This window comes from Syngnathoides biaculeatus, chromosome 9 (genome assembly GCF_019802595.1).
Source record: "Syngnathoides biaculeatus isolate LvHL_M chromosome 9, ASM1980259v1, whole genome shotgun sequence".
Lineage (NCBI taxonomy): Eukaryota > Metazoa > Chordata > Actinopteri > Syngnathiformes > Syngnathidae > Syngnathoides > Syngnathoides biaculeatus.
The window spans coordinates 12,112,493-12,137,036 of NC_084648.1; the positions used below are offsets into that span (position 1 = coordinate 12,112,493).

At 42.6% G+C, this 24,544-nt stretch overlaps 1 protein-coding gene across 2 annotated transcripts in view; it reads right to left on the reverse strand.

Annotated features, from left to right (window-relative positions):
* The window catches only part of znf827 (zinc finger protein 827), a 91,385-nt gene that overhangs the window by 34,171 nt on the left and 32,670 nt on the right, over window positions 1–24,544 (reverse strand). For both annotated transcript variants that reach the window (XM_061830366.1, XM_061830365.1), the window contains exons 2-4: window positions 18,240–19,460; window positions 9,621–9,793; window positions 6,362–6,851 (exon numbers count right to left, since the gene is read on the reverse strand). In XM_061830366.1, the coding sequence (XP_061686350.1) occupies window positions 6,362–6,851; window positions 9,621–9,793; window positions 18,240–19,460 (1,884 nt within the window). The remainder of the gene's footprint in view (window positions 1–6,361; window positions 6,852–9,620; window positions 9,794–18,239; window positions 19,461–24,544) is intronic.

Here is a 24,544-nt window from a genome sequence, read left to right on the forward strand (position 1 = left end):
GTGCCGCCATATTTTGTTTGTTATAAAGAAAAATTGCATTTTATAGTTACAAAAGAGTAGTGTATTAATTTCTGTATGTACTGTAATATTTGTGTGTTGGATGTGTGCCTCTAAGGAGCGTGGGCGAGTGAGTGATGTCAGGAGCTGGAGTTTGCTTGGCTTCATCTGCATGTGATTTTCTGGGCCTGAGATGGTGGCTGACAACAGCTTCTTAACCTTACAAGTGCTCTCATTTTGTATTTCCCAAAACCGACAAAAAAATTCAAGGATTTGATGCTTCTTGATTTTTTTTTTTAAGTTACTAAAACAGTGGTTCCTCAACATTTATCATGAAGAGTGAAATCATGAGGTCTCAATTTAGTCACATTTATACAGTACAAAATCTGGACCTGTTTAATTCGACAAAAATCTTTTATACTCCAGGAAGCAGTGACTTATTCTGTCCTGCAGATGGCAAAAGATAAAACGTTTATTGCGCCTTCTGTCATCTAATGGGAGAGCATTTCGTTGTTCTGCCAATTATACATCATTGGTATAGATAGATGAACAAAATAGATTTATAGGAAATAGTATTTTTCAGAAAAATTAAACGAAATGGGAACATTTCCCACAGCACCAGTGACGAGCTCTCATGCAACGTTGGAAACATTACTTTGGAAATGTAGTTAGTTATAACTACAAGTTACCTTGTACACAATAAATACAGCATTAGTAACTATTTCAATTATATTCTCTAAATAATATATCTAATTACATGTATCATAGATCATTTAAAGCACATTGTGTAAAATGCGCTATAGAAATGAATTTGCTTTTCTTTGCATTTTCATTCATTTTGAATGAATGCACCAACAGGACCCTTTGGCCCTTGAAAAGTCGATTAAAGCCATGGATCATTATTTTGGAATTAACCACACATTTGCCCTTTACACAAATAAGAAACAAAACTACTAAAGTTTTTGTTTTTTGTGTAACAGCAGATAGAAAACCAAACTATACCATAACAAGTTGACCTAATAGCAAAAGTACACAATTAGCCAATATCAAATAACAAATAACAATTCAGATAAGTGAATTTTCCCTTAAAAGCAGTAAATTATAAAAACTGTCCAAAACTTGATGTTATTTTAGTTTTGTGTTCAAAAGTGTATCTATGAGTCCAACATTTTCCAAATCTCAAACCAACTAATATATTGCAACACAAGGTGGCAGTTGAAGGTCATATTTGGAAAAACTGTGTAATAGACCAGGACAGAGATGACCTTAGAAGTTTTAAATTAGGCTAAAAAATAAAAACGGCACTTTTGCAGCACTTTTTCAAAAATTTAACTACAATGTAATCATGAAAATTCCCAAAGGCAACCGTAATTTAGTGACATTTTCTTCCAGTAATGTTTTGTAATTAAATTATGTAATCTAGAGACTTCCCCAAACTGCTCTACACTACTGTGCCAGAGCACCTTATTTGGGAACACTGCATTAACAGGGGTAATAAAAAAAAATAAAAAAAATAAAAAAAAAAATCGAGCAACAACATTTAAGTAGGAAACAGAGTAACAACCCTCACTTCATTGTAATGCCCTTGATCTGCCCCCAGTTTGTAACGAGACAGAACCACTGAGTAATTTCAATCAGCGTGTGACGAGGAGGTGTTAAGTGTACTCTAATCTCGTATCTTCAGCGTTTTCTGGCCAAAGGAAAACAGAGACCTTCAATTCTGACTGTTTGATATTGCGTGTAAAAAAAATTATACATTTCTGTGTCCTTTAAGGTTTTGAGCTGTTCTTCAAGTGGATAATTAGCCAAGGAGGCTCGTTCAACAGAATTGTTAATCGCAATTAGATCCAAATTGATGACATTCAAAAATGAAGCGCGAAAGCACATATTGCTCCTGTTCTCTGTGTTACGTGGAGACGGTTATATTTCTGCCTGTGGTGTTTGCCGCATTGTAAGGAAAGCATTATATGCACAGTATTCTCCTGAGAGGAACAACAATCATAAGAGCTGCAACACCTCCCACAATGCCCTGCATGCCAATTACTCACACCCAGCCAAGGTCAAGCTTCGCAGTGCCTATGTCAGCGCAGCGGGGGGTTGGGAGGGATGGTGTCTGGAGGATGCCCACTGTCATGATTAAGTCTGGTCCACTGGGCGCAGGGATGGGGGGAGGGACACGTGGCTTTCATCTCCAAATCAAAATGTGGATCACGTTGGATGGCTGAGGGGTCTTTCAGCATGTGGTCGTACGAAATCAAAGTGTATCACTGTGATTCTCAGAAGAAAACCCCGAAAATATAGATATATGTTTGAATGCCAATATGTCAAAAGTGGGATCCGTGGCCTGCCCAGTTGGAAGGCCCCTTGAGACGGGATCCCTTGTGATAATTACCAGTTGTCTGTCTTTTTGATCACAACATAGTGTCAGAAGTGGGATCCATAGTGTCCCCCAATAGATATTTTCACTGACGTCACGCCGACCACGTGTTTGTTTGTTTTAGACGGAAAGACCGTGCCTACACATCATGGCTAGGAAGCGATAAATGTATACTGTAACGCTTTGGCCACGGTTATCGTTTGATCTTTTATCTTGAAAGTCCTCTGACAAACAAACACTGTAACCAGAAGTGATTGAGACACTTGTGCTAGCGTGAGGAATAAAGAAAGAAAAACGAAAGAAGCCACATGTGAAACTCGAGAGTATTGCGTCGATGTCAGCGGGGCGCGACGAGACAGGACGATAAGAAAGTGAGCTAGAGAGGTTGGGGGGGGTGCGAAATAAACATCATCCACATTAAAAAGTACAGTTGGACTCACATCTACGTTATTCAATAACACGACACCAAGATCATAACATGGTGCCAGAGTGCCGGAAGTATAACTACGGACTCACAGAAAAGAAAAACGAACGAGGAGGCGTTCAGTGTTCCTTCCAACTCATCCAATTTACCAGATGCGTGGCAGCGATTCAAGCAACACGCCAAACTCATGTTCACGAGACTGCTTAAAAACATAGGTGAAGAGGAAAAGTGCCATTTCCTCTTGCTGTGTATCGGTGATTAAGGACGGGATTTCAGGAATACGTGGATACGTACTGACCACAGACGAAGATAAATTGCTAAAAACTTATTACGAAAAATTCTCTGATTACCTCACTCCGGAAGCAAACCCATATTTGCTAGATATAAGTTTCACGAGAAGACACAAGGTAAATGTGAGTCATTTGAACACTTTGTGACAGAACTCAAGCTGTTGGTTAAAGACTGTAACGACACAAACACCGATGAGATGGTTTAGAGACTCCATATTTTTTGCTACCAACCCACCGACTGTGCGCGAAAAGTTACTCAGCCAGGGGCCGGAGCGGACACGCTCGAAAAAAGCGATCGCCATAGCCAGCTCCCACGAGTTAGCAAAAGTGCACAACTAAAGGCTAGGGCTAGCGACAGCCACGAGGTTCACGTTATCCACCGCAAACCTGGAAAGCAAAGTTTCACTGCGGGTGCTATTGACAGCCAAAGACCTCCGTAAAAATATGTAACAAGTGTGGAGGATACCACAGTAAATTAGCTGAATGCCCAGCAAAAGGTAAACAATGCCTGAAGTGTCAGAACCCTTTTTCTGTCTGTTCTTGCAACCATAAGCCACACAATGAAATACCATAACGAAAAGGCCGTAAGACGCTTATAAGGAAGCCAATATTCACAAAAAGATCACTAAAACACGCGAGTTGTATTGTAGTTTTGCTGTCCAGTGGAAGTGGTAAACCAAAGTCACGTGACGTCATGAGTCATGTGAAAAGTATCTATTGGAAAGATTCCCGAGACAAGCAACTTTATCTATGTGACAGACAGCAGCAGTAATAAGAATGACTTTTGTTTTCATTGCATTGTGGTGTCAGAAGTGTGATCCTTGGCCATTCCCAGCTCGAAGGACCCACGAGACAACTGCATCCTTGTAAGATAGAACTTAAAGATTTATTTAGGATGAGTTGACTGGTTTTTCATCCCAATATGTCATCAGAAGTAGGATCTGTGGGCTGCCCGCCTCCTCCGCCCCCCCCAAAAAAGAAGAAAAAAATAAAATTATGGTAAGGTTCAGGAGGAGTTCACTGGTTTGTTTATGCCTAAGGAAGTGGATGCAACTCCTCGCTTTGCAGTCTCTCACTTGCTCAGATGTCACTTCATCTGTCCTGTCTTTATATCTTTCACCCTGCACCTCCCTTGACTGGCCTTAAGGGACCGAGGCGTGTAAAAAAAGGTAGAACGAATGAGCGACCAGTGAACACAATCTGGCTTTGCAGGGAGAAATGGAGTTCCTCGGTCCCATGAGGAACTCCTTCACCTTGCCTGCCCATGTGCCGGCACCATTGTTTTAAAAAGATCTGAGCCCCACATCTTACGATCACCCCGCTTATTTTGACAAAGGGGGAACTTTGTGATCAAAGGAGCATTATCCATTAAAGTCCATAATCATCCTGTCTTCTTTTCATTTTTTATGTCCACTCACATTGTCCTTGAATGACTGACCCATCTTAAAATGTCCGCTGCTTGACACTGGACTGACATTGGAAGGAGTCACCGCTAGCTCCTCCCTGGAGGAGGCCGGGCTTCATTGTGCAGTCTGGGAGTGAAGTGCAACTGGCACCCGGGGGGCATCCATTTGGAGTTGAGGGCACGAAATGGGCGGTGGTGGGGGGTGGGTGGAGGCGGTTGGGGGTAGAGTTAACTGAGTTGTCGTAGTCCCAGCAGCTCATCCTGGCTGGGTCACAGGATGGCGAGCCGAGGGCGCTAATCATTTCAAATTATAAATTCCCTTTTAATTATGAATTATGCATACATTTTTAATTAATCTAATGTTCCTGTTTTTTTTTCTCCAGAAGATCTCAATCTAATTACGCAGCATTAAATCCGAGATTGGCAGCCGTAGCCTCGACCCTGCAGCCGAACCTCACCTAACCTTTTCCCGTCAATCTCGTTGTTGTCTCCTAGTGCTTCTTTTCATATTCTGCAACACTCGGGGAGAAAAAAAAAACATCTAAACAGCATCATGACTTAATATTTTCACAGAACAACATGTTTGTCAAGTTTTCCCAATTCTTTCAAAGTTCGAAAGCCAACAAAAACCTATCCTCAAACATAATGGCAGCTCGTTGTTATCCAGCGTGGAGTCCCTGATGAAATCATTTGTATTTTTCTCATAAGTCAGTGTAGAGTAATTTAAAGTATTTTTCTTTTTTTGTTTTGCTTTCATGCACAGAACGCATCTGAAACTGAGATTTCCTAGCTGGTCTACTAACCCCAGGATGACATGCTATGAATTTGCAGTTTAAAGGCGCCGAGCTAGTGTGGGTATAGTTACTGCCCCTTGGCTCAGTGCCTGTGGGGTTCACGCCGGTGGATGAGAGGGTAGCCTCTCTCTGCATTCGGGTAGGAGCATGGGTCCCATGGGTGGTCTGATATTTGGTTCATAACTGTAGCTATATGCTGAAAATTTTAGAGGGCTACGATTCCTATAACATCCATCAATCCATTCTCAATACATCCTATTCAGGGTTGGGGAGCACTGAAGCCTTTCCCAGTTGACTCCAGGAGAAAGGCCAGACCCCTAACTGGTCGCTGGGTCACGGTTTGGATTAGGGTTACTTCTACAGACTGACAACCATTCAGACTCACAGGCGGGGTACATGCTGAACTGGCTGCCAGCCAATCGCAGGGCACGTGGAGACAGACAAGAGTCGCACTCGCAATCAAATATAGGGGCAAGTTAAAGTTTACAATTTATGCATCTATTTGGGATGAGGGAGGAAACCGGAGCGCCCGTAGAAAAACCACGCAGGCACGGAGAGAACATTAAAAACTCCACACAGGCGAGGTCGGGATTTGGACCCCGGTCTCAGAACTGTGAGGCCAACGCTCTAACAAGTTGCGCCACTGTGTCGCCCTGTTTAGAACAGTAAATGATGACAACAACTTAGAAGTTGTTCAAACAAGATATTCATTGCACAACAGCTCTGTTTTGAAGCTGTCATATTTTCGAGGGTGTAAATGACGATGTAACCGCTCATTTAGTGAATGCACAAACAGAACGCATCCTAGCTATTCCATTAGAACCGTATACAGTGGAACCTCATTTCAACGGACTCAGATACTGTGCAACGGACATCGAAAGCAACAGACCGCGAGCCACATGGCCAGTTACATGCATCAGGACACATAAAAATTGCATGTAATTTAGCCATGTGCTTGAAAACAGCTGGGTGAGTTCAATTCCTGGCAAGAGCAGATCAAATTCAAAAAAATGTTTCTAATAATTTTACACTATTTTGTATTAATGCGCAACACTACTATTAATACGTACTAACCTGATAGCTTCATAAGCAGGTCAGTGGCCGTCTTGGTCGTGATGTCTGGGCTGAAGAGCGAGGCCGTGGTCGGACCACTGGGGCTGGAGCGTACCCCGACGATGCCAGGCAGGTCCAAGGAATTGGCACTACTCTTGGGCCGCTCCCTGGTGACGCTAAACGGGGACAGCACAGATAGGTCCCGCTCCAGGGGCTCCTCTTTGATGTGGACGTGATTGGAGGAAGCCTCGCCCGGCGGGGAAGACTGCAAGCGGGCGTCCGGATGCAGCGGGGACACCTCCGCCCCCCTCGGATCGGCGGTACCGCTGGAGTCGCCCATCAGGGAGCCCTCGCCTTCAGTGTCAGTGGTGAGCTCCTCTTTCACCTTGACATCGGTACGGGGAAAGTGCTGGTGGCAGCGCATGTGAAGCTTCAGGCTGAAGTGACGGGAGGAAGTGAAGGGGCAGAGTTCACACTGGAAGGTCTCGCCCCGGTCTTGGTGCTGATGTACCTGCAAAGGGAAGTCAAATTAAAAGTGGATTTCAGTACAGTTCTACCTTAGAGATCATGAAGTTTGATATAGTAACCATTTACATTCAGTCATAGGTTGGACATTTTTGACCTGAGGTACAGTATCAGTATGTTCTTCCAAGCCACAAATGTTTTGCCAAAGTCATCGTGTACAATTTCTAAATGCAGGGTTCATACTCAGTCGGACCCAAAAAATTTAAGGGCTTTTTAGGGCCATTCTTAGGGGCTGACACGGAAAAAAATTAGGGCAGACACGAAAAATTTAGGGAAATCAAGAGTGAGGAAAAAAGACTCACCCAATGGTGCCATCGGCTGTTCTTGGTTCATCAAATGTTCCAGTACCTCAGTACCTGTGACAGTGATCGCCTGTCGCCCCTTGTGGTACTTCTCATTGATATGAGCATTGTCAACGTCTTCACATAACAGTATACAGAAAAACTGATTCTAACTACAATTGCAACTATATACACAAATGTCTTCTACTGATGTCTCTCTCAGCACCCCTACTCTAGCTCCTTGAGCCTATCCAGTGCCTCCTCTATTTGCTGCTGCAGAGGTGCCAAAGAGGCTCTCTTGTCCTTTGCTCTGCCTCTGAGTGCATTGGCCTCGGTGATAAACCTCAGATTCCTCTTTTCTTCTGCCTCCTCACACAGCCTGTCAGCCTTCTCAATAAGCGTAGATATGTCAGTCTCTATTCTGGCTTTGAGGCAGTAGAGATGAAAAGTGGGCAGTGATGCCAAATGTAGCCAGGTACGAAGTCTTCCTTTCCCCACAGTGGTAGTCTTTAGCAATGTCACTGTCTGGGAACATGACTGCAAACACTTTCAAATTATTTTCACAAGATTTGGAACTGTAATGGCTGCAGATCCCTTTTAAAGTCCACACGATCTCTCCCTTTAACGAGTCCGCCTTCGTGTATTGAACTACGTTCATAGAGCCTGACTTCTGGCTGGTTGAAGTCGATGGCTGGACAACTGTAGGTGCGCATGCACTGCTAGTACCACTGCCTGAAGTTGATCCTTCACTATCTTTATATTTTACAAACAGATTCATACCAATGGAAGATGAGAGAGTCTTCGCCAAATCAGCGTGTCTCCTTTTTTTCCGGTGCGACTCCAGCGCTTTGACGCCCATCTTTCCTAGCCGGTAGCTCTGCTTGCACAGATGGCAGTAAAACATGTGCCGATCTTTTGCATCTCGACGAACCCAGCTTCCAAACTCCTTACTTTGAACCCAAGCATCTTGAAAAATGCACTTCCCCATGATACAAGTTGGATGAAAGACGTAATGAAGACGAAGTGAAATGCCAACTCACGGAAACGAACAATGGAATATCGACGACAAGATGGCGACTCGTTGTCAACACGGTGACTTCCGTTGACAATTTCCGGCTGTTTTAGACGCCAGACGGATCGCTATTTTTTTTTTAAATAAAAGATTTTTTTTTTTCAGGAGAATTTTGGCGGTAGAGGTCCTCCCTTTGATTTTTTATAATTTAAGGCCTTTTTAGGGGCTTGACCGCTTTTCGCGGATTTCAAGGACTTTTAGGAGCCCCTAAATGCACCTTCGAAAATTTAGGGGTTTTAAGGGACTTTTAGGGACGCGTACGAACCCTGTAAATGACAAAAGAGCATGTGGGACCAGGAGGTGGTAGTACACAGTGAGTTCGGCAAAATATTTATGGCTTGGAAGTACATACTGTACCTCAGGTCAAAAATGTCCAAGATGTGACTAAATGACTGCTTTTGCAAATGGACACTTAAAAAAAAAAAAAAAGACTAAATCACAAGGCCCACCCCGTAATTTTTTCACTTGAGAAGCTTGCTCCTAATATTTTGGACTGCTACATGAAGCAAAATAAAATTAAAAATGACTATAACTACTAACTCTAAAGTTTCTTGTCATTTTATGCTTTTTCCTTAAAACAGCATTTAATAGCGTTTGTTATATCGTAAAAGAATTTTTATTTTTTTTTCATTTTAAGAGATTTTTCCTCTGTGCTTATGGTAAAATCAAATGACACTGATAATATTCCAAACAGGTTTAGCTCTTTGTGTTATCCTCTGGGATTTCTGCTGATGCCAAACAAGACCTGAAACTTGTTTTTTTTTTTTTTTTACACTAGCAAGTCAGCAAGCGAGTCTGAACTTGCATTAACTTTGACAGAAAACATTCATTAATTCATTTCCCGTACCGCTTATCCTCACTAAGGTCATGAATGAGCATGCTGGAGCCTAGCCCAACCAGAGAAACGCCCGCAGGCACGGATGGAACATGCAAACTCCACACAAGCGAGGCTGGATTTGAACTATGAGTAATATGTACACTGTGCCACCCTTACAGAAAATGAAATCACAGAATAAATATTTTCTCTAATCAGATACAGTTGTACCTTGGATTACGAGTACCCCAACTTGGTCACTATTCTGCTCGGAGTTGTGAGCCAAAATTCAGAGTTATGAGCGCGCTTCAGATATGCTGCTGCTCAGGGGAAGTGAGACAAAAATGTAAGGGCACAGTCGCTCATGCACTTTTAGCAGTTTTTTTTTTTTTTTTAATTGGACCACAATAGTTCTACAGTACCAAGTTATTGCCTATTTTTTTTAACAATGGAAGAGCGCCAACAGCAAGTACACAAGGTAGCCTCGTGACAAAAGGGCATATTTTTCACAATGTAAGATCACATTCAGAAATGTTCAGGGTCTGCTGTACATGATTTGACACAGGGGGGTGTAACCATCAACCTCACCTTCATGTGGGATTTGAGATTGTCTTTGCGGGCACAACGGAAGGGACACAGTGGACACTGGTGGCTTTTCAAGCCCGTGTGGATGACCATGTGTCTCTTCCAGTAGCTCTTGCGCTTGATGACCAGGCCGCACACAGGACACTGGAACGGTTTGCCGCCATCCTCCGGTGACCCTTGGGGGTAGGGGGTGGGGCACAATGTTTTTAAGTGACATTTAAAATCCGGTCTTTTATACTGTACATGTTTGAATAATGCTGCAGCATTGAAAGCCTTTTCAGTGTGCTCGGATTTGCAATAAACCTGAACGCACCTAACGGCGAAGACTGTTCTGGGAAATGCCAGATGGAAATGCTCGCAAAAACTCAGGGCGTATCTTTTGAGCGTCTCGATTATTGTTGTTGGCTTTATATCCGGCATCCATTACTGCTTAATTGGTGTTATTAGAAAGAGACATGATGGCATTACAAATTCTACAAGGGCCTGTCAGGACGGCTTCATGAGTATTCCGACCGTGTTCCTCGGAGAGAAAAAAAAAACATCTGGTAATCAGTGTTTGGCGAAATGACTGCGCTCAGCCATTCATTGACCTGAGGTGTAAAAGCTCGAGACTGCCTATTTGCAACAATAAATGGCCATCTGCAACCAGAGCGGCGGAGAGGCGCTGAAAAAAAAAATGCATTATGGTTACCACAAATTGAAGTGTATGGAGCTGAAACACATAGAAACCTTGGCACCTTGGGAAATGTTAAAATTCATATGCTGACGTGTTTTAGACAAGAGAACTCGAATTAATGTGTGAACATGCTCATGAAAAGTAGGATTTCTTTACAAAAATGTTTTATAGAACAGAACAAGGATTCCTTGCTGCTTGGTTTTAGAAAAAAAGTTTTGTTTGTTCCATTTTAGAGAGGAGACACACCATTCATGAGACCGAAGATTTGTAATCTGAGATATTTTTTCATATGATAACATCTTTTAAGAACTACAAATTCACATCCTTTAAAGAATGGGGAAAAAAGTATTCATATTAGGGACAACATATTTAAAGAGAACTAAGATTTATATGCAAGAGATGAGGAATAAGACAATGCTAACCTTTTTAAAAGAATTAAGATTCATCTATTAATGTTGCAGACAAGGGAATAGATTCACATTAAGGCTGCAATGAATATGTACTTTGAGGTCAAAAAATGCTTGAGGATTTTATTTTCTGCCTCGGGGATGTGCTTTTTTAGCTCATTCGCTCCCAGCCCTCCCAGTTTGATAATGGCAGGAGAGTTCATTGTGAAGCTCAGCAGAACAAACACACAATGACAATATCCTTACATCATCAATATGAGGTTGACATAATTGGCTCAAGGAGCGGGAAAATTGAGAAAATACACTACCAGTTTGAAAAGCACACGAAACGCCACGAAGATGGCAACGACAGCAGAGAAAACAAATACGGGAAAAAATGAAAATTTCAAAAGTGCATTTCAGACTGATCAAAAAGGTAAACACCTGGTGGGTCGAACCTACCACCGAGGCATGACTGCAATTGACTCGTTACGCTGCCATATTTGGATTGGTGCAGTATTGCAGTGATTGCGTGCATCTTTGAACGACAATGAGTAAACTACTTGGTGACTTACAGTGAAGAAAATGAGTATTTGAACACCCTGGTATATTGCAAGTTCTCCCACTTAGAAATCATGGAGGGGTCTGAAAATTTTCATCATAGGTGCATGTCCACTTAGTGTATTACCAACATTCACCTTGGAAACAGTGGTCCCCAGGTCTTTTCAGGTCATTGACCAAGTCCTGGGCTCATTCCTCACTTTTCGAAGGATCATTGAGACCCCACGAGGTGATCTTGCATGGGGCTCTACTCCGATTGAGATTGAGCGTCATGTTTAGCTTTTTCCATTGTCTAATGATTGCTCCAACAGTGGACCTTTTTTCACCAAGCTGCTTGGCAATTTCTCCATAGTTGTACAATTTTGTCTCTGGTGTCTTTGGTCTTGGCCATTTTACAAGTTTGAGTCTTACTGATTGTATGGGGTGGACAGGTGTCTTTATGCAGCTAACGACCCCACACAGGATTCAGGATCCTACATGGAGTGGAGGTGGACTTTTAAAGGCGGACTAACGGTTCTTTCAGGGTCAGAATTCTTGCTGATAGACAAGTGTTCAAATACTTATTTTGCAGCTGTATCACACATAAATTGTTGAAAAAATCATTTGACATTGTGATTTCTGGATTTTTCTTTTACGATTATCTCTCTCACAGTGGACAAGCACCTTTGAGGAAAATTTCAGACCCCTCCAGGATTTCTAAGTGGGAGAACTTGCAATATAGCAAGGTGTTCAAATACTTATTTTCTTCACCGTACGTTTGTATGGTGCACATTTGTCGCACTTGCCTTTTTTGTGACTATTTTCAGCTCCCCGACGATTAGATGGAGGTTTGGAGGTCTTTTCTTTGATGTTCATTACATACTTAAAGTTGTCAGCACCTTTGGTTAATAACGTGGTTACGTTTTTGTCAGTTTGGAGCCTGTGGAGAAGCGTGCTTTAGAAGTGGCTCCATGTTAGATTTAGTAGTCATTTGGCCTGTCAAGCTTGCTGTAAGCCCGGCCATGGGTATTTCATGGCCGGACGTGTGATTTGACTGAATGAAAAAAGACTGAAAAAAGACAAATAGCCGGGGTCTGGGGGCTGCAATTTTAACTGGCACGGAATTTTTATAAATTGTACTATGAATGAAATATATCTAGTACATCTACAAATAAAAGCTATTCTGTTTTCAAAATGTACACAATATGATCGTTCATTATTTAGATGCATACCTTTACCTAAAAAAAATGAAAAATTCAAATACAAAGTCAAGTACTAAATTGAATTCAGATTTGCGTCATGGCATGCCAGCGTGCTTTCATAGCGTGTGTATCGTATCCATTCAAAAACGTTTTAATTTCTTGTTTCAGTCAATGATTGAAACGCGTGAATTTGACAACAATTATTAACGTCATGCGTCGTTATCAGTAAATAATACAGATGTTTTTACAAGTAATTGCTTCTGAACTCTCACGGTCTGCAACTGGGGTTGTTGTTACCCTTGGGTTGACATCTTAATGTACCAGCTATGGAAAACTTTGTTTCGTTGCTTTCAGATGTTTGACGCATTTTTGTCGTTTCGCGTGAACTTCCAATGCCTTGAAACCTCTTGATCCATAGTCAATAGTATCCTGACCCCATGTGCACAATGCTTTACCAGGTCGATCGATTTTGCGAATGAAGTCACTTCACGGAGTTGTAACTTCCTTCTTTCCATCTTCATCGACTATTTCTTTCCATCCAATCCCATCGGAATTTATTTTTGACATATTCATCAATTTCTTTCACTCGAGAGGCATTTTTCCTCTCGAGCGCCGCCATCGTGTTGACTTGAAAATGGCCTCATGAACTGCCTCGCACCAACAAGTGTTTTCAGTGGACAGGAGGAACACATTCGACCAATCAACAGACATCTATCTAAATCTTCCACCTTGCTTGCAAAAATTGGAGCGGAATATGAATGAGTGCGGATTCTGGCACGGGTTACGGTCGGAATATTGCATAAAAATGGAGAATATATATATTTTTTTAATCAATGCAGTTTAAAAACACGGAATTCCACTTCTATACGGAAAAATCACATCCGCATAGCATTCCCCGATGCCTGCAAATGTGGTCACCCAACAATTAAGGCTGTTCCAAGATCAGAATCAAGATAATTATTATTATCAATAACACCACTTGCCATTTGAACTCCAACAGACATGCAAGTTTTTACTAGGGAATCAAGATTCATCTTCTAAAATATTTTAAAAGGGGAACTAAAATTCATACACTAACGTTTGATAAGAGATCTGAATATTATTTACCAACATGTCGTCGAGACATGTTAGAATGTTTAAAAATTCACATGCTTACATGTTTTAGTGACAAAAAAGGGTTCATTTTTTTTCAGTTTTTAAACCGATAAGTATGGGAACAGGTTTTACAGAACAAAAATTCATTATTTGATGTCCTTTAGAGAAGACAACATTCATATGCCAACATGTTTTAGAGAACTGACTCATCAGCTCCAAAACAATTTTTGAAGCGAAAAGAACCAACAGTCACTGGCTGAGATGTTTGAGAACTAACATTCATACGTGACAATGGCTTAAGAACGATAACCAAGACTTGCATGAAAGGTAAGGTACATAAAAAGAAGCCACAGTTGTGTCATTTAACAATAACTGATTAAATCTCAAGCACAACATTGTTGATTAATAAACCCGTCTCTTAGGGCTCCAGCAGACAGCAGGCTGAGAGTTTGCCCTCTACCACTGCACTTACAATGTGTCTTAATAGCTTCTTTCCAAAGGTATACGACCATGTACAATATATCACGTCGTAGTATACAACCTTTTAAAACACTTCTGTTTTGTAGTCTCTAATACGCACGAACACAGCACGACCGTAGCCTTCGGAAAATGTAGGGGATTAAATCAATGCCTCCGGGGCAGGGTGAAAATATTATATTTATCGTACAGGGTCATTTTAGACGGTGAAGGGCTTTCTGTTTGCCTCCGTTTAGCCTAGGCCAGACGTCGACAACCTGCGGCTCCTCTTTCGTCCTTATGTTGTGACTCTGCGTGGCTTGGGAACATAAATTATAAGTGTCTGATTGAAGTGTAGGTTATTTGTCACAAAAACAAGTCAATTTTTTTAACTTCTTTCTTCAAACTTTGCGCAATTTTGGTGATCACCATTTACCTTCTTCAGAAATGTTTGACAGCAACTGACGTGTCAGCAGGCAGATTTGACAGCCGGCACCAAAACTGCACAATATCTGAAAAAGCATTTTATTTGTGTTTGTTTAGTTGTAGTTGTAAATTGTATGATTATTGTGATCGTGAAATATTTCACTCAAAATATGTCACACGCTCCGAGACGCCGACACGCCTCCCAGACGCCAGTTTACAGTCTTGCATAAAGATGAAAAGTGACTTCCTACAGCCCGGATTTTCACACGCTGTCGACAGAGATTCAGGAGCAGAAGTCCCATTAACCAGGTAAAATAAATATTCAGCCAGTTATTTTGCAAATATTTATTTTCATTGTTCAGTGAAATAGTGATTTATTCATTGTACTGTAATACCCTCAGCAATGAGGAACAGGAGTCACCACTGGGTTTTTTAGTTGCTTTTTTAATTAACACTCCGGCAGCGCACCGAACTCCCCAATAACAACCTGCTCGGTTACACTCACTCGCCCCTAGTCTACTTTACTCTGCACCCCCCTTCCCCCTTGCACTCTTAAAGGGGTACACTCATAATTATAGAACCTACAATATTTTTAAAGGCTCCGCTACACGCTACGAAAACCCAAAGCATGATTGGCTCACGGCATTTTTTGTTTGCTCGATCGATAATTTAAGTTTTTTTTTTATTAGATTGGAAAGAGACCTTGAACTCAAATTCTTTTTTTTGGTTTATAAGAGTTCAAAATGTGTTCATTTAATTAATAAAATAAAATTTTCAGAAAAATGGAGGGATTCCATGGATTTCATAACACTATTTGACAAGTGTGTGTGTGTACACATATATATTATATATATATATATATATATATATATATATATATATATATATATATATAGCATTACTTCAGTGAGAATTATGAATTCTCTCACATTACAACTTCATTTTCGTTAAATGTGATTCTTTTCCTCAGATGTTAATTCTTCTCATAAAAGTACAGCTTTTGTACCTTTTGTATCCACTGACTTTTTTTCTGGCAGTTGCTACTCAATTAATGAGCCTAAAAGTCCTTCGCACTTGTCCAATCAATCTCAGGGTTAATGAATTTATTTTTGCACCAGTCTGAGCTCAGAGTGCAAAACAACACGAGAATGACTGCGAGTAAAATTCGATAAGGGGAAAAACAAAATGGAGTTGGAAGTCCTAAATGAAAAAAGGAGCAAACAAAATGAAGACTAAATGGGCTTTACGGTGGGAGTGGCGCGGAGACACCAATAAAAAACAAGGCATGGCCGTCAATAATCAAGGTCACATTTTTCAGTCTGGCGACCAAACAAGATACCTGCATTTTTACAGCACCGCTCGACCTTGACGGCTAGCCGGGTTACTGCAACCTCCCCCCCTTACCCCTTCTTTCACCGCCGCCACCTTTTTAACATGCAGATCACACAATATTACATCGGCCCCATCATCCGTCTGAAGTCAATTTCATCCCGCCATTTTAGATTTGCTCAGAGTTGCGACACAATCCTTCAAAAGTGCCCATCCATCTCTTTGAAAACATTCCGCTCTCCCCTAAAGGCTACTTAGTCTCTCTGTCTGTCTTTTCCCCCCTGTTTGGGGTGCACGTCCACGTCTTCCAGAATAAACGGAGTGCAGGCAGCGAATGTACACACATCTGTATCCAGTCAGTGGAAAGTATGACGCATTTGGCCTTAAGGTCTGCCCTTCCGATCAACGCGTCGACACCGCCGGTTAGCGGGGTTCCACGCTGTCCAGACCCAAACGAGGGAGGCTCCCCCTGCTGCTTTTCTGGCAGCCCCCCGAGCGCAAATGAGCCCGTCGAGGAAGACGGCGAGGTCTCGGTCGGAAGCCCCCTGTGGAGCCCGCACTGGCCTTTTCTTAGACTCGGTTGCCTGGCTGACGCTTAAGTGTCTTACTATGGAGGTAATTAAGACTGCAGTGGCTGAAACAAGTGAAGTTTCAAGGAGGGTTAGGGCCAAAATGTGAAAAAGGAATTTTATGACATAAAAGTCTTTGAGAATTAAGTCGTAAACATCCAGTTTTTCATCGTACTTTTTACTACTTCTTAAAAATTATCATATTATGACTGATGATGTAGCGGTACACACGGCTGACTTTGGTGCGGGCAGCATGGGATCGATTCCCGCCCAGTGATGGTGTTGATATCTTCCCTGCGACTGACTGGTGACCAGTTCAGGGTGTAGTCTGGGTTTTGTCCAAAGCTAGCTGGGATAGGCTCCGGCTCTCCTGTGACCCCTTGTGAGGATAAGCACCGTTGACTAGGACTTCCTTTAAAGTTACATTTGCCTGTGTGCTTTACAATGGCAGCATGTTTACGCACAACCGTTAGTGCTGGCACTAGCTTGCTAGGTGTATTAAAAGTACGTGAATGAACATACCTCAAGCAAGCCTTACATGAACATCCTCCCCTGTCCTGAGCAACAGTGACCACCAGGACACGTTTTTCCCCATTTTGTCCGCATAATGCGGTCGGCGTGAAACGGTTCTTGTTAACGTTGCCACGGTAATTAATGTAGTCGGTCCCGTTAGAGTTTACAAAAAATTAAAATTAAAAATGATCGGAAAAAATGGGATTCAGCTGTACCAGAATACAAGTTTTTAATCCAGTACTCTGGCATAGTGCAAGTGGGAAAGAGCAAATTTGTATTTTAGTCAGATCTTGCATTTATTGGAAAGTTGTTTTTTTTAAATAATTTGATTGAGCTTCAGATATTTACAGGTCTAAGGAGGCCCCATAGCTCAGTGGTTAGAGCATTGGTTTGAAAGACCAGGGGTCGTGAGTTCGTACCTCAATGGGGCCTCTACTCCCCAAGAGGGGTTGTGTCAGGAAGGGCATCCAGCGTAAAAACTGTGCCAAACAAATATGAGCGTTCATACGAGATGTCACCCTGTGGTCACCCCTAATGGGACAAGCTGAAAGAAACTTACTAGATATTTACAGTTCTATGTCAAATGACACGCTAGAAGACTAAAAATAAACTCGCTTTTGTATTCAAATATACTGGACATGATGGCGACACGGAGTAGGTGTTTTTTCCGAAACCGATCAATAACGTCATTGATCAGATCGGCGAATTATGACAACAAAGGTAATCGACCCATCAGCAGAAAATGCTCATGATTGGCCAATATTGATAACACCGGCATAATGTCTATATTATCCTAAAAGTGAAGTTTTTTCCTCATAAGAGTACAGAGACCGAGCTCTGCTGAAAATTATGAAAATTCGCAAATAATAAATATTGAATATAATGGTTAACATTTTTTTTCTGATTGTGGTCTTTTAAATTATGACTCAATTTTACTAAAAGTATCACACTGATATTTATAGCTTGGCTTTTTATTTGGTAATGTGATCACTTTATTTTCATGAAATTACAACTTTTTAGTTGTAACATTACAAACTAGATACTTGATTAAACCATTGAGAGAGAAATATTTTTGAACAGAACATTAAGACAATATTTTTGAGACTATGACAATATTAGGATTCAGGAATTATTCTCAGAAATTTGTTTCCAAATTATTTATCATCCCAGTGTATTATTGTGACATTGTTTTTATATAAAAATTATGACCGTTGCAATATTCTAACTTAATTTGTTTTAGTAAAATAGCATGATTTTTCCTCATATTACAACCTCTTAAATTTTTCAGTTATTTGCATTTTGTTTTTATAGGTATATTCTACATACTTTTTTTACATTTTTGTTTTGTGATGTTTGTGTGATTTTTCTGATGTAAAATGGGTGTATTGCCTCAAAGATTGTGAAATACTGCAGGAGATCGCAGTAGTTACCTGCTTGGCTGTTGGTTTTTGTTCTTCCTTTGGGTGTAGAGGGCAACAGCAGGTCCAGGCCCTGGCTGGGTGTCGATGGCGTGGGGGGCTTGTGGTTCTTGTCCAGCAGGGGCTTGACATCCTCTTGGAGGATGCCACCGACCCCGCCCGACTGGGGGGAACCCTCCTTCTTCTCGTTGAGCAAGTTCCCCGCTGCCCTGGCCGCCACCTCTTTGAGCAAGGCGGCCGACGAGGTCATAGACACGAGCGACAGAAAGGACGTTGGAGAGTTCTGATGGTCAGGTGGAACACCAGGCACTGACGAAGCGTGACTCCGCTCGCTGACTTTCTTGGAAAGCGCGGCCAAGGTGGAGCTTGCGGACTGGGGGCTGAACGGAGAGTTAAAGGCATCGAAGCGCACCACATCATCACCCCGGGCGCCTGCACCTCCGAGGGGCGGCACAACGGATGGGGCGGTAGTGGAGGAGGTGGTGGCAGCGGCGGCCACGGATACAGAGTTCTTGTCTTGAAGCACCGCATTGGCCGCCGCTTTTAACTTCTGGATGGCAGAGTCCGGAGAGAGGCTGGACCCACAGGGTGTGGAGCGGCCCGTGGGCGGCCATTTGTCAGCGACGCCCGCCCATACGAACCCGCCGCCATTGCTGTGGGAGTTGAAGTGGTCCATCGGCTCTTGTTTAACGTTGGCGAGCGAGGGCCCCAACGATGCTGGCGAGGCGGAGCCGCTGTTGTTGTTAGCCAGCTTGCGAGCGAGTGCACTTAGCTGCTGAGCATGGTGCGAAGATGGGGAGAGGGTCAGGGGCGAAGCAAGCCCGATTGGCGGGGACTCGCTTCCACGGGACACCCGCCCCAGGATGTCCCCCGCATCTAGCTTCAGCGACCCGGCCTCCAGGAGGCGACGGAGATTGCTGCTGAGGGGCTTGCCAAGTGCACGTGACGCTGCCTCACCATACAGCGATGACACCACAGACGAGACGGTGTCCTGCGGTGAGAAGGCACCACCGCCCAGTCCCAAGAGTTCCAAGGAGGTGCGGTGGACGGGGGTGGGACAGCTTGTCGGGCTCTCGTGGTTAGCATCCGGGGACGAGACCCTCGGCAGGAAGAGCTCATCCTGGGTGTCGCCATAGGATGAAGACTCCGAGCGCGTGTCGGAAGCGTTCCCGAACCAGCCTTCCTTCTCCGCAGTGCCGCCGTCAGGCCCTCCTTCGTCATTGCTGTCCACATCTACAGACAGGGATAAAACGATTAAAAATTATGCAAATGCTGAGTCAGTTTTAATACGTACACCACTCTCTAAAAGTAAGGTCAATTCCTGTTTTTTGACAGTTTAATCCTCTGGGTTTACCATCAAAAGACAAGATCCATATTTCTGCTACTGAGATATTTACTTGACATCTAAAAATGATACACAATTAACCCATATTTTCAGTTGTGAAAAAATACTGGAACAGACTAACTTTTAAAGTTATTTAAATTCTCTGTTAAATCCTACAGTGCGTGTCATTTACCTACTAAAGAAGAGACCAAAGGGAGTAACCCCTCTGAAAAAAACTAAAAGAGTCGTGACAGTGAAAGCCTGAAATAGCTTTTCAAAGAAGACCGGAGAGAGGACTTGGCTCTGGTTAGAGTGGAGGCCTTCATTTCAAATTCATTGGGTTCCTATCTTTATTTCACAAACGCAGATACATCGTTCCGTCCATTTTCTATACAACTCTCATTAGGCCGCAGGTGAGCTGGAACCTATCCCGGCTGACTGGGCAAGAGGTCACTAATCGATCTCAGTGCGCATTTGGCCAAACAAGAATTCAGGGACTTGAATGAACTTAACTTGCATGTGTTTGGAATCTGGGAAGAAGCCAGAATTTAGAGTAAAATGTATATGAATATCATGTGTCAACCATGTAACATGGAGAGAACATGCAAAATCCACACAGATGCATAACTTAATAACTTAACTAAATAACTTAGTAATCAGCAATGGTAACAAAAGAGAATATTTTAGTCAACTTAAGTATTGGAGCAAACTGAAAATACATTATTCACTTTACCTTTGGTGCAACCCAGTGGAATTAAACATTTGCATCCAAGTGGATCTCTGCGCTTAAAACCCCCAAAGCATGCATATGAGCATAAATGGAAAGAGACCGCCAAGAAGTGTGAAAAGACATCAGAAAGAAAGCTGGTTGCTGATTCTAACAAATTCTTTGAACATTTTCATTCCTAATTTATCCCACAAATACAGCTGTGTTATTAAAAAACAAAAAAGTATGGCTTCTACGGTAGTGTCAGAACCGTAAGAGAAGGAGGCCTGTGGATGATAAAGGTATTCGCAAGAAAGGAGTTACCATCCTGACACCCACTTCTCTGCCTAATTTCAAAGACAGTATAATCCAACATCAGATCACGAGACGCCGTGTCAACTGCGAAAATGTACGCACACTGTTAAGGCAATATCCCGCTAGGCAAAGGCACATGCATATTAATTATGGGTCTTTTGTGAAAGCTCTGATGCAAGAATTTTGCTAGAACTCAGAGCAAAAGAGGCTTTAACTTATTATGAATTTACAGGGAAACAACGTCAATTGCCCCGCAGATATTTGAAAACTTTTCTGAAACTAAATTTGATAACGCTTCCCACTTAAATTAGTCTGACTTTTTTGTGGGTTGCTGGGTGCTGCTGTTTTGGTTTGCAACATAATTAATGTGTTTTTTCCATGCCTACGTGTGGATCTATGAACTGTAGTAATTACAGTTACGCGAAGAAGGAGTAAGAATTAGAGAACTGAGATGAGACAGCCAGACATTGAAAATGACCACCATTATCTTCCTTGAAATGAGCCACCATTTTAAGCATCTACAACACAATTAACACCTGAAGCCAAAATAAAACGGATGTTTTTCAATTTAGTACTCAAGAGTGCACCCTCAATAAATAAATAAATTTCTTTTTAGATAATTGGGGCTCTCTGCAATGTTTTTAGAAATTTTCATTTCCTGGAGATTTTTTATTTTTTTCAAACCAGATTCTTCCCACCCTTGGTCTCAAGGAGTCGAGTAATGGCGTTACCATGACAACCCGATCCATCTGGGAGGCTAGACAGCAAAGATTAGGGTAATGGAGGTTATGGAACCCCATTAATATTCATGAGCCTGCAAGATACCAATGGGGAGCCAATAAGGATAGGGTTAAGGTCACCCAGGGTCATTAATATACACTTTGTGTATCAATATTCATAAGCAAAATATTACAGCTTGCCAGACAAGGGCGGACAAAAAGGAATAAGCATTCCTGATAAATATTATGAAAATGGTCAAGGGACTGCTTCGTGCCTTTGTGCGTTACTGGACAAAACACATTCAATCAAACCGATTGAGATAACGAAATTGTTAAAACCCGTCTTCACCTTTCACAAGCCCGGCGGCCCGCTCAGTGTTTACAGGCGAAAGCAAAACAGTTGCCAGGAAACGGAGCCCCGGCAGCTGGTGGTGATCATTCGAGTTGGCTCGCGATAGGGCCCGGAACGGCGCAGCGTGGTCGTCAAAAGGTGAACACAATCACCAAGCCGGCGCCACCTTTAACTCCTCCGCCTGGAAGGGCCTGCATAACTGAGGGGTCAATTTCGTGCCGCTTGGTTAAAATTCCGTTTGGTTGAGAAAATTCGTCATCAGATCAGAGTCCCTTGCTCACAAAAAACTGATCAATGCCAAGCTTTACGTCGAGATTCAACGCTGGGGTGTAAGTTGAATGCGCTAAAACCACAGCCTGCAATCAAACACCAAGTATATGACCAGAAAAAAAATATACTACATTGTCCAGCCTCTTTCGAAAGCCAACACTTACAATAACAACATATTGACATAAAGGTCAAGTGTCATCCCTATAAACATTCTAAAATAGATATTGAAATGAAAAATACATATAAGATTATTCACTTCAATGTCTTTACGAAAGAATAAATATGAGCGGAGAGCGCGTCATTCATGCCCAAAGTTCCGGAAGTGTCATTCGACATCCGAGCGGTCGCCATATTGGCTGCATCTTCTGTCCGTGACGTCACCCCGGACATTTGCCATTGAAAGCACGCTGTGGCCCCTCTGTGGGAGACGAACACGCCCCTTCTGACACGGAAGCTATTTTCGAAGAGAACACCTCAGAAGTGAGTGAAGTTATCGGGGCAACGCCATCCGCGAGCGACGACTAAACCGCCTCCCCGTCCGATCCACTTCCGCGGCGGAGATGATCCACCGCGGCCCAGCCGCGACGACCCACTCTGGCCGACAAGGCCGGTGTCAATCCACAAGGCCTGCGGAGGCCGTACTTCAGTGGCTGCTGCACGCCTTCCGATACGCACATCGACACATGAAGCCCCCCCCGGCATTTTTTTTTTTAATACCTGCATATACACCTACCTGTCATTTGGAAACCACGAAGCTCTCATCTTTTGCACCCGTGCAATCCATTTTTCATGATGAACCGGATCTTTTGGAAAAGTATAAAGAGCGAATCCATCCTCCCAAGTGTTCAAGCAATGTCCAGCAATGCAACGAGCCGGCATTTTGGCTAACACGAAGGAACAACGAGCAACCTTCCCGCAGGTAAAACTAATAGAAACAAACAAGTCCGCTTGAGCACACTACTGCCGCCGAAGTCACTTCCTGCTTCTTGCCGAAAACAAATCCCTCGAGAGGGTTTTCATGGCAGGAGTTTACAAAACGCCATATACGTCAAAATCATGTTTTGTGGTGGAAGAAACGGATGAGTCCTTACCGGCAGCCGTTTTTTCATTAATAACATACTAAAAATCATCCATTCCATGACAGCGGCATTTTAAAGCCTCTAGTGTCTAGAATAGCGTACATCCTAACAAGTCACTGTGAGGCTTTCCCAGGCTGCAATGAGGCACTTTAAAGTGGAAATTTCAGCGCAAAGCCACGAAAGTCACATCTGAGATTATTTCCCTCCTGCGCTCTCCCACCTTCTGTTTTTTTTTTTTTTGCTTTCCACATAAGCACTTGGGTGGTACTTCTTCAAATGAATAAACAGTGCTGTCTGTTTTCTAGGATACTGACATACCTTACACGTGGGCTCGTTAATAAATAACATTTCTCCACGTCGCTTTGGAGAAGCCGCCACACAACCGACGTCGGCTCCATCGCCGGGGCAAGGACGGGGTCGCCGATGACTCAGCAGGCTAAGAGGACAGCTAAGTAGGTGTCTCGATCCCGCTACAAGCCGAGGTGGCGGACCAGCTGAGGAGATACGCGTTCTGTTTACTCCCGCTAGTTGCAAACAAGTGGAGCAAGTAAAGGACGTGTTCGATTGGCTGTTGTCACCCACATCCCGTGAAGTTAAATCGAGGAAATGCGCGCACAGCTGATAACCGACATCAGCGTTATTAGGAATACCATGCGCTTTCCTGACACGACCTGCTCCAATATCACTGGATCCAGGAGACACCCAGCTACACTATGATTTGCACGTGGATGTTTGTGTATGTGGGTACAAACATTCACCTGGCTATAATCCACAACTGACTAAAATATAAAGTACAAAATAATCAGTCCTTGCTCACTTGGAGCAATTAATGCCTTTTGAAACAAATTTTGAATTCACTTTTTAAGGATCTCCAAGCAAGTTTTTCACAACTTAAAATAATGGACTAAATTGAAGGCCTCTGAAACTTTCAAAATCCAGAAAGGATCAAAATGTATGGTACAGTACACTTGTCACACTTGTCAAAATCACTTAGTTTTGGGATGGGGGGGTGCTTTATTCATACTGTTTTTCAAATACCCGACGAGCAAAAACTCAAAACGATTTTTTTGGGCCCTGTTATTGTACATATCTGGAGACCCTGAGACTCCCTTTAGAGCAGGACAGCTTCATACTCCACATCCAAATTGAAAATGCACAAAGCCACCACAGTCTAGCTTAACCATATTACATCCATTAGGCATGGCCTATTAAAATCTGAATAATTTCATCAACATGCCGCTAGACTACACTTTGTTAATTAGTTAAGTAGTTCCGCGCAAACGCAGAGGTGGCATATATAGAGGTCATTTGGGCAAACAAAACGCCATTTGAAAAACTTTAAATGATTGGCTCACAGACACATTTTCAAAAAATGGCCGACTAACAGAGACAAGGTGAACAACTGCTGAGTACATTTGCATCACAGTTCTGAGAACCCCAGTTTAAATCTGACCTTGCCTTCTGGCATTTGCATGCTTTCCTCATGCCTTTGTGGGTTTTCTCCGGGTTTCCTCTCACATCCCAAAAAAACATTCACGACAGGTAAATCGAA